This window comes from Melitaea cinxia, chromosome 27, assembly GCF_905220565.1.
Source record: "Melitaea cinxia chromosome 27, ilMelCinx1.1, whole genome shotgun sequence".
Classification (NCBI taxonomy): Eukaryota; Metazoa; Arthropoda; class Insecta; order Lepidoptera; family Nymphalidae; genus Melitaea; species Melitaea cinxia.
Genome location: NC_059420.1, coordinates 1,383,308 through 1,394,865, shown reverse-complemented (window position 1 = coordinate 1,394,865; position 11,558 = coordinate 1,383,308). Strand labels below are relative to the sequence as shown.

Below are 11,558 nucleotides of genomic sequence, written 5' to 3'. Positions count from 1 at the left end.
ATGAGTGGAGAAACGCTATACGAAGCGCCGAGAAGGTACAACGTGGCGAAAATGAGGGTACACGATTATTTATACGGTAAGTAATAGTAACGTTAGAGGTAAGACTTTAGATTAAGAACCGTCCAATTACTTAAGCTCAAAATTTGACCGTTTGTCGGCATAATTTCGTTACAAAAAAATAAATAACCTTAACCTATCTAACTAAAAAATGACGGTTCTTAATCTAAAGCCTAGCCGTTGTGTTGTATGCCGAAAAAAACCAACTTCAATTACATCGACAAGTAATACAACGTAAGTAGACGAAAATAATTAACAAACATTTATTTATTTACTCATTTCCTTAAATATACTACCATTACAGGCTTATTACCTAATGCGGTAGTACATATGATACTAGAATATTGTAATGTGTATTACGTATGCTGCTTAAGAATGATAGCCCTGATATAAAAATATAGTTAGAAAATTCTTTTCCACGTGATACGTCGAGCGTTTAAACGTCACTCTCAGGGCAGGTCAGTGTTACCGTTTCACACGATTTCACTCCCTTTTCTTTTGATACCACAGGCCGGAGTAATTTAAAAAAAAATCGCGAATATTTCGAAGAGCTCTCATAAGTAGCTTTCACATACGATCATAATATTGAGGGGGCTCAGGGGAGGGTCAAGGTCAAGTCGGTAGCGCGCTCGCAACGCCTCTGTTGTTGTAGAAGTCCAAGGCTACCGTGTCCGCTTACCATCAGGCAGGCTGAACGCTTATTAGCCACCTTTACAGTACGAAAAAAATATGTAATAGCAATTTTAACATTGTAGTATATATATTATGTTCCTACACCTTTCTGCAATTATAATCATACCGAGGTTTGTAGGTGACACTTGCAACACCTAGTCTTACCTTGTTGGTGACACAACGCACCCCCAGGAGCCTCCTTACTCACAACGGAAACACAACATTAGAAAGCAGTACTTGGCTGTGATCTCCTGTAAAGTAAATGTAGCTTTCAGTCGGACAGCTCCAGTTATTGAGCTAGATAAGCATTTCCTGGTGTTCACAACATTATAAATGGTCTGAAATTCATCTTATTAGATTTTGAAAGAAATGCGTTGTTATTACATGTCTGTATTTTGTTTAAATGTAACTAAGTCGGCAAACAAGCGTACGGCTCACCTTATGGTAAGCGATAACCGTAGCTTATAGACACCCGCAACAGCAGAAGCATCTCAAACGCGTTACCGACCCAATCCCCAATCCCCCCAGGAGCTCTGGTCACCTTACTCACCTACAGGAACACAATATTGCTTGAAAACAGTATTATTTAGCTGTGATCTTCTGTAAGGTCGAGGTACTACCCCAGTCGGGCTGCTCCAGATTTTGAGCAGGAAATTCCTGCTGTGCCCTACCTCAGTTAAAGTATTCATCAATATACAGTAGGTAAAGAAGCTAATTGATGCACACGATGAAAAACTTCCTTTACAGAATAAAGATATAATTATAAGTAATTTTTGAAAGCACTTTTGACAACACGCTGTGTGGTTACCGCATTAAGAATATAGCCACCCCCTCTCTTCCTGTGGGTGTTGTAAGAGGCGACTAAGGGATAACACAGTTCCACTATACCACCTTGGAACTTAAAAAGGCGACCGATAGTGGGATAATCATCCAACTGCTGACTTTGAAATACACAACCCGAAGACGGGCAGCGCCTTCGGCACGACAAAGCCATCCTGCGGTCACCAACCCGCAAAGTGTAGTGACTATGGACAAACACATGACTTTACTCCATTTTTGGCGCAAACTTGTAGAGGCCTATGTCCAGCAGTGGACTGAAAATAGGCTGAAATGATGATGATAATGATGACTTTTGACAACTGCTCTGGTATAGTGGTGCGAGTAGTCGCCTAAATCACCGACGGTTTGCGGGTTCGATTTTCGCTCGTAATGAATACTTGTATTTGTACAAATATTTCATTCCTATTTGGATGTCTGTCCCTGTAGGTCTCCCCACGGTGCCTCGGAGAGCACATTAAGCCTTCGGTTCCAGTTACTATCATAAGTAGATCGTTTTTCTTATTCGGGAATATATCCGCCAACCGCAGTGGGGCAGCGTGGTGGCTTAAGCTACAATCCTTCTCCTACATGGAGAAGGAGGCCTATGCCTAGCAGTGGGATGTTACAGGTTTAGTGAATGAATTAATGAAACTTTTAAATTGCAGTTTGTTTTCAAACAAAAAAAAAACCGACTTCAATTAACATCGTCAAGTACCTGATAAACTTAGAACGCATATACTCAATATTATTGATGACACAAAAAGTACTCGTCAGATTTCGCTAAAATTTAAATGGAACCACGTGACAAGCACTACCTATCGAATTTAAAAAAAAGAAACATTCAAATCGGTACCAGCAAAAAGTTATGGACACATAAAAAAAACAATTGAATTGAGTACCTCCTCCTTTTTCTGAAGTCTGAAATTTATTACGCTACCATATATCTTTAAGATATGTATTTTTCAATTGTGGACGATTCACAGACTCGGCATTCATAGTATCTGGTGCGCGAGACTACGCGAGGACCGCGTTTAAGGCTGCAATGGCATCAGCACAAGTTGTAAGTAATTATTTACATTACTACTACTATTACAACGCCCCACAGGAGCGGTGAATCTTTGAATCGGGGATCCGTAAAAACACTGTATCATATTATATTTTCCGACGGGGTTGCAGATAAATTATGGCATTTTTTTTTGTCTGTGGTGGTAAACAAGCGTACGGTTCACGTGACGTTAAGCGGTTATCATAGCCTATTCACGTCTGCAACACCAGAGGCATTGCAGCGCGTTGCCGACCCTATTCCCAATCCCTCAGGAGCTCTGGTCACCTTACTCACACAGGAGCACAAGACAACACCAGAGCGGTGTTATTTAGATGTGATCTTCTGTAAGGTTCAAGTACTTCCCCAAATGGTATGTTCCTGATTTTCAGCAGGATATTTCCTGCTTGGCTCTACCTCAAATGAATAGAGGGTGTTGGAATAACGTACTCATCAAAGCAGCTCCAAAAGGGCCATAAACCAAAAACTCATACTAGTAATTAATGTCTGTATTGCAAATACTATCGCTACTAAACCGAATTGACTTTTTTGTGATTTAAAACTCGATGAAACGAAAATGCGTCACGATAAGAAACATAAATGTATAGGAGAGAATGAATGAATACATTAAACTGTATTTTATGGCTGAAAAATATCGCTCGTCCACTTTTCAGAAGTTACACTTCTGCCGTGTGTGAATTACACACACACATAAATGTAACTATAGGAGCTCATTCAAAATCAAAATCCAAATCAAAAACAGCTTTATTCAAATATAGGCTCCAAGAGCACTTTCGAATCGTCATTTTACAAATTAAAAACTTTAAAAATAAAATATTATTTTTGTAAAAGTGAAGCTACCACCGATTCGGAATGTAGGTTCTGCAGAGAACAATCGGCAAGAAACTCCGCAGTTACTCTGTTCAAAATAATAAATAAACTGTGTTTTAGTACAAAATTAGTAACATGTTGCATAAAATACAGCGTCACTAAGTCCACACATCTTTATCAACTATGTAATCCTGAATGAATACGCTTTAATAAAAACTTTTAATTTATGCTGAGACAATTCCAAAATTGTTTGTGGGATTTTATTATACATGCGAATACCATGACCCAGAAAGGAGAGAGGATTACTGCTCAAAACGCATGAGCGACGCGATTTTCATGGCGCTTACGATCTTTATCACGAAACCGAGATCATCGTCAACAAAACAAATCGCAACTGCCTACCTTCCTCCAACTTCCTACAAGTTACATTTTTGCTTTTGCGAATTGCACACGTACACACTTTTTTTATTATCTTCTATTGTAGTCGATCCAGCCAGTTTACAAGTCCATGTTCTCAGAACTCCGTCAGTTCCCAAGAATGCAAGTTGGTAAGTTCAGATTTTAATGGTTTAGTGTAGAAATTATGTTAAGCAGTAAGTAGTATTACGATTTAATCAGTAATGAAAAATCGTATTACTAAATCGTATTACAATTATTACTCTTTAGATTTATAAATACACCAGCTGATCCCACAAACGTTGTTTTGCCATATATGTTATACCCCCCCCTCCCCCTTCTAACTTAAGGTTATGAAAAAGAGATGTTGGCCGATTCTCAGACCTACCCGATATGCACATAAAATTTCATAAAAACCGCTGTTTCGGAGGAGTATTGTTTCACTTATAGGTAGGTACATCTAGACTAGCCTGTTGGCGCAGTTGGTAGTGACCCTGCTTTCTGCTCCGAGAATTGTGGGTTCGATTCCCACCCTGAGTCTGGGTGTAATATAAATATTTATTTATATATTTATATATGTACTTATGTTGCTACATGGCTGTTACATATAACACAAGCATTAAATTGCTTACTTTAGGAGCAGACGACCGTGTGTACTGTGTAGATATTTATTTATTTTATCTAGCATAAATAATTCTAGCATTAATCTCGCCCTTGTACAATACAATAAATAAATAAATAGCGCACGTTCAATAGCATAGTTTTTTAATATACCAGTGTATCACCCAAACTGCCGCTTACCTCCCCACGTGGATCGCTCTTACGGCGCCTACTTGGAGAGAGTGGACAGGGTACGCAGCGTTCCCACGCCCGAACTTGCTGGGAAAGACCGTTTCAAATATTGTACAGCGTGGGTACCCTTATATAACTTTTTTTTTACTGTGAATCTGTCTGTAACATTCCACAGCATAGGCCTCTTTGTTTATGATAAGGGTCGAAGCATAATCCACCATGATGTTCCACTGCGGGTGGTCGGATATATTCCCTACTATAAGTAACGATCGCTATCTAGTGTCCAGGTGTCTATGGTAACTTTTGCCCCAGTGGCTTTTATCGCTGTGCGGAACTGAAATGGCCAATTGTAGCAATCAATGGTTCATTTAGTATGTAAGTGTCGACAAGGCTTCTTTTTTATATTATATTTGGTAAATTTACAGACATTAATATATTTTTATTATTATTTAATTTTAAATTAGATTGTTTTTCTTCTTTTTTTGTTTTTTTTTTTAACTTTTTTTTCTCTTTAGAATTTAGTTTTGTATTCATTTTTTTATTGATCTGTATTTATCTGCTTTTTTTTTTTTTGTATAAATATTTTAGTTTGCGGTGTTTGTGATATACCAAATATTCCACCGCAAGCTTAAAAAAATTTTTTTACCTACAAGTAACGATTGCTACCGGGACCGATGGCTTTACATATCATGTTAGTACATGACTAACGGCTATTGTCTAATCGCTATTGCCATCAAGTCCGGTCTACCTAAGTTAATAGCCTATACATATGGCTTTACGTGTTCTCCAACAAACGACGGAAAGCCTACAAAACTATAACAATCTAAAATATTTGTCCCGAGCAGGAATTGAACCAGCGACCGTTTCAGTCTCATTATGGGAACCATCATTACAGCCTATACAGTCCACTGCTGGACATAGGCCTCCACAAGTTTACGCTAAAAATAACGTGAACTCATGTGCTCTGCCCATAGTCACCACGCTGGGCAGGCGGGTTGGTGACCGCAGGACTGGCTTTGTCGCACCGAAGACGCTGCTGCCCGTCTTCGGCCTGTGTATTTCAAAGCCAGTAGTTGGATGGTTATCCCGCCATCGGTCGGCTTTTTAAGTTCCAAGATGGTTGTGGAACCTTGTTATCCCTTAGTCGCCTCTTACGACACCCACGGGAAGAGAGGGAGTGGCTAAATTCTTTAGTGCCGTAGCCACACAGCAGCATTATGGGAACGTTTGTCTTAAACTAAAAACTAAGAATTTCCTTTAACTATAACAATTTTCAATTTGAATCAGGCCAAAAAAGCTGTGTCCAATGAAAAGTGCCACGCCAGACTTCCAACCCCCAACGCCACTGATGACCGTCATACCTACAAAGCCGAAAAACAGGGGAACACAGAGCTTATACAGGTGGGTATTGTAAAATTGTCTGAAAAGGAGACTAGACTTAGGTCCCACTAAGCAAACAGCAAATTCAATAAGTGGCAACTTGGCTTCGTTTTCGAAATATGGCCTCTTGAAGTTGAACAAAAAAGCTTACATACCCTTGACTTGACGGCCAAACTAACAAGAGTGATCTTATCATTACAGCCTATACAGTCCACTGCTGGACATAGGCCTCCACAAGTTCACGCCAAAAATAACGTGAACTCATGTGTTTTGCCCATAGTCACCACGCTGGGCAGGCGGGTTGGTGACCGCAGTACTGGCTTTGTCGCACCGAAGACGCTGCTGCCCGTCTTCGGCCTGTGTATTTCAAAGCCAGCAGTTGGATGGTTATCCCGCCATCGGTCGGCTTCTTAAGTTCCAAGGTGGTTGTGGAACCTTGTTATCCCTTAGTCGCCTCTTACGACACCCACGGGAAGAGAGGGGTGGCTAAATTCTTTAGTGCCGTAGCCACACAGCACAAGAGTGATCTAGTGGTAAGAAATCGTTAGCGAGTAGGCTAGAGAATTCTTAGCCAGGCTATATTATATCCAGCGTTCGAACCAGATTTTTAGCAGACATCCCTATGTTCCTAGTTTTTATTCATTAAACAGATATCTGAACCTATTTCATCCTTTTTGACAGTAATTGTAAAAAAGGATGAAATAGGTTCAGCAAACAATGTATGGTGGAATTATACCAATATTATAAATCATCAGAATCTAAAAATCCGCTTGCGGTTACGCCCGCTTATATTAGACGATTTTGCATGGTCCATTTTCTCATATTATAAATAGTATATCACATTCTCAAGTGAAAAAATATAAGTTTTTTTGTGTTTATTCATTACGAAAAATCTATTTTTTTTTCTTTATATTAAGAAACAAAGTTCCATATTATAGATAAATGTCTAAATTCCTTTATAGGGAATCCTCGGCTCAGACGACGCCATGGCAACCGGACGCTGTGCCGGCGGAAGATTGTGAGAACACGCCGGAAGTGATGTTCCTAGATAAGTTGGAATGGGGTGTGTGGCGAAAGTGATAATTTGGATTTCATACTTTTCGGTATTTATTAAGAGCCGCCGTAGTTTTCATCATTCTAGTCATTTTTACCTGGTAATAACATAAAAAAGCGGCCAAGTGCGGGTCAGCCCCGCGCACCAAGGGTTCCGTACAAAAATTATTAAAATATTTTTACTATCGCTTCAGCCTGTAATATCCCACTACTGGGCATGGACCTCTTTCCCCATGTAGGAGAAGGATCAGAGCTTAATCCACCACGTTGCTCCAATATGGGTTGTCGGATATATTCCCTACTATGAGTAATGATCGCTATCAGGTGTACATGATAACAACCGAGCCGACGGCTTAGCGTGCTCTCCGAGGCACGTGGGGAGACCTACAAGGTCTTCACAAACACCCAGACCACGGTAAACACCTGTATGGCCAATACAAATGTTTGTCATGTGCGGAGATCAAACCCGCAACCGCCAGCGCAACAGGTACAATCCATGGCTGTGACCGTTGCGCCAACGCGGCGTCATTTTATTATCGATATCGTCATTTTTATTATATGATGTAACTAAAAATTTATGATTTTCGCAATTTTTCCTTTATTTGTCCTATAAGACGTTGGATCGTACCAAGTTTCAAGATTCTGAGTTCACGGGAAGTAGCCTGTTTGTGGGTTTGATTCCCTTATGAGTGTCGAAAATTTGCAGCCTAAACGGCTGTATCTTTTGATTGTGTTGGCTTAGAAGTTTAATTTTTTCACAACTCTGAAGGACAGTAGACTTGAGTATTTGATGAATTTCAGCTTGATACTTCCACGCGTTCCTGAAAAAAAGCGTCTTGACAGACGGATGGACAACAAACAAAAAATTCTATAAGCGTTCCGTTTTTTTCCTTTTGAGGTACGGAACCCTAAAAAAATCCATGTTTCTGTAGTCGCCTAAAGCTTATGATTATATTTTTCTAGGAACAGGAAACCCATATCGTATTGGTGATCTACCGGCCGACTTTCACACAACTGAAATTATTAACAAGTAAGTGTTGTTAATTTATCTAAACACTTAGATATCTCAAGCGTGTGATTTAATTTTAGAATATTTGTCAAACTTCTTGTAGTTCGTAATTCAACAGTGATAAACATAGAATACATTATTTTAACTGAGGTTGAGCACGGCAGGAAATATCCTGCTCAAAATCTGGAGCGACCTGACACACTGAAGATCACATCTAAGTAATACTGCTTTCAAGCAGTGTTGTGTTCCTGTGGTCAGTAAGGTGATCATAGCTTCTGGGAGGATTGGGAGTGCTCCGTGTGTTTCTAGGTTTCGGTAATCGCTTACCATCAGGTAGCCGTACCCTTGATTGCCGACCTAGTTGTATAAAAAAGGGACAAAGCAACTAAAAATTGTCTAAGATTTACCCACTGCTGTGTAAGATGTCACTACAGCCTCATTGATATTAAGATCCTTATCCTCCCAATTTTTCCACGCTGTTTCTTTGCGGATGTATGTAGACGGATGTACCTACGCTACTACATTGAAACCCATTATTTCTCCATTTTAATTAATGTTATATTCAGTTATTAATAGATATTTTGTAAATCGGATCAAGAAAAATATTTGCAAGTTCTTTTTTGTCGATTATTTTCCACTAGGATGCGTCACGCACGCAAGTGGTCGGAGCTGGTGGAGAAGGGTGGGTACCCTCGCTGGGTGAAGAATAGAGACGCCATCATAACAGACATCGAAACTAAGGACTGGATATTTAGAGAAGCGGTGAGTTCTGCTCATTGTTCGAAATTTATTACCGTCTGGTATCGAGAGTATCCATGGATACAATTCCAAGTAATTTACTGAAAACAGTAAATTACATGGAAAAAAAAAAATAATATAATTCTATCAGGCGTTTTTTTAAAATTGAATTTGTTAGGTTTTCAGTTGTTCTAGGAGGTCTTACTTCAAAGTAGATTTTTCACTTAAATAGGAACTGAACTAAGAAGCCTCTGATTGCCTGTAAACCTTTTTATTAGATAGAAGAAAGATGGACGCTTAAACTGTATTAACATTCTTTTCCGGGTCTATTAACACCAAATTAAAAGTACCAATCGTTGACAACTCTTTGTGATAACAGTAGAAACCAATGACTTTACGTACTCACACACACACACACACACACACACACATACACACTTCAGCCTAATACACTTCACTGATGGACGTGGCCTCCACAAGTTCGCGCCAAAAATGGCGTGAACTCATGTTTTTTGCCCATAGTCACCACGCTGGGCAGGTGGGTTGTTGACCGCAGGGCTGGCTTTGTCGCACCGAAGACGCTGCACCCCATCTTCGGCCAGTGTATTTCAAAGCCAGCAGTTTGATGGTTATCCCGCCATCAGACGGCTTTTTAAGTTCCAAGGTGGTAGTGGAACTGTGTTATCCCTTAGTCGCCTCTTTCGACACCCACGGGAAGAGAGGAAATGGCTATATTCTAACTACCGTAACCACACAGCTCTCTTTATGCACTATTCATATACATTATAGCTCAGAAACAAATATGTGCCTGCCTGTGATACTGTTAAGGTGATTAAAGCGCAAAAAGAATAGGAGATAGTCGATGCTACAGGAATTTTTGGAACTACTACACCAGATAGATTCATGATCCAAATAACATCACACGGGGCATAGGCCTCTTACTCCGTGTAGGAGAAGGATCAGAGCCTAATCCAACACGCTGCTCCACTGCGGATTGCCAGATAGATAATCATCGGTAAAATATACAAATATGACTCCCAAATTTCATGTTGAAGAGTATTCAAAACATATTTCAGGAAATCGACGAGCTCCAAGACATACGTCTCGCCCTACTCCACAAGATGCAGGCACAGCAACGCAGACAGAACACGAGTCGTACAGGCAGGAAGTTGGCGAAGCTCTGGACCGATAAGAAGACTGACATGGAACGAAAGATCGAGAGCATTAGACGGAAGAGGGACAGAGGTACTGTTTTGTAACAGCTTGCAATTGCAAGCTGGTGATAATAAGTTTTTTGAAGTAAAACTTCTTGGTGCACGCTTGACTTGGGGTTTAAGCTGACGTATGCGTGACCAGAGCGTGATCGGACGAGGCAAACGAAGCAAGAGAGAAAGGTACGAGCACACATTTTCTTTCTCTCTTTCTCTCATAGCCAGTTACGTTTCGTATATCTACGAGTAAGACACAGTGCAGGTCTATTGCTAAAGAAGATTTACTTCAGTCGTGTGGTCTAAAGTACACTCGTTTTTAGGGTTCCGTACCAAAAGGGTTCAAACGGGACTCTATTACTAAGAGTTCGCTATCTGTCCGTCTGTGTGTCACCAGGTCTGTGTGTCTCAAGAACTGCAATAGCTAATCAGTTAACTTGTCACAAATTATGTATTTCTGTTGCCGCTATAACAACAAATACTAAATCCAAAATAAAATAAATATTTAAGGGGGAGGCTCCCATAGAACAACTGCGATTTTTTGGCCCTTTTTTGTTCGATATCAGTCAAGGCAACAGCTAGGCACTTGAAATATTCACAAAATACTCAGTTGTACTTTTAATTTAATAAAAAATAAAATAAATATTTTGACAAAAAAAATTGTCTAAATATTTTATCTAGCCAATCAATGGTACGGAACCCTTCGTCCGCGAGTCCGACTCGAACTTAGCCGGTTTTATTTCTATACGTTTTTTAACTTTTACAGTCACTTTGAACACTTTTGTTTCTATGAGAGCTAATAATAATAATAATGCTGTATTCATAAAAATATTTACATACAATAATGAGTTTCCCGGGTTCTTGTGATAGACAAAAGCCTGAGCCACAGTGAACTAATGAGGAGTTACCGCGATTGTTATTTTGTATATGAAGCTTTGTGGTTCCGGCAGTAGCCACCCCCTCTCTTCCCGTGGGTGTAGTAAGAGGCGACTAAGAGATAACACAGTTCCACTACCACCTTGGAACTTAAAAAGCCGACTGATGGCGGGATAACCATCTAACTGCTAGCTTTGAAATACACAGACCGAAGACGGGCAGCAGCGTTTTCGGTGCGACAAAGCCAGCACTGCTTGATGCACTGCTGATATGAAGCTTAATCCGACGCTCTGCTATAATTGTTGGTAGATTTATTCCTGATTGATGTTGATTGATAAGTTCTATCTTCAAAGATATTATTTAACCGTAGTGATTGGACGATAATATAACAAGAATTAAAGATTTTGCTTTAATACTTTAATGTTGGTAAATGCTAATGTCAGCAGTCGACAAAAAAAAGGGAAAATGATGACTTTAAAACTGCTTTATAATCTTAACAAACTAACTTTATAAATTAAGTTAGAAAACCTAATTTAAGAAATAATAATTAATTGTACGCCACACGGCCGAGTATGGCTTGTATTAGTACTGAAGACATCTTTGTATACCTATATGAGCAATAAAATGTGTTCGATTGGGAAGGAATCATCAAATCAAAGAATCAATTAATTAATTATAAAAAAAA

General features: G+C 39.6%; 1 protein-coding gene across 1 annotated transcript in view; it reads left to right on the top strand.

Annotated features, from left to right (window-relative positions):
* Positions 1-11,558, top strand: part of LOC123667256 (cilia- and flagella-associated protein 91-like) — a 28,536-nt gene continuing 16,978 nt past the window's right edge. Inside the window, exons 1-9 of the mRNA XM_045601214.1 lie at positions 1-76; positions 2,532-2,608; positions 3,906-3,969; positions 4,595-4,727; positions 5,897-6,010; positions 6,952-7,052; positions 8,006-8,072; positions 8,693-8,813; positions 9,866-10,034. Coding sequence (XP_045457170.1) covers positions 1-76; positions 2,532-2,608; positions 3,906-3,969; positions 4,595-4,727; positions 5,897-6,010; positions 6,952-7,052; positions 8,006-8,072; positions 8,693-8,813; positions 9,866-10,034 — 922 coding nt within the window. The remainder of the gene's footprint in view (positions 77-2,531; positions 2,609-3,905; positions 3,970-4,594; positions 4,728-5,896; positions 6,011-6,951; positions 7,053-8,005; positions 8,073-8,692; positions 8,814-9,865; positions 10,035-11,558) is intronic.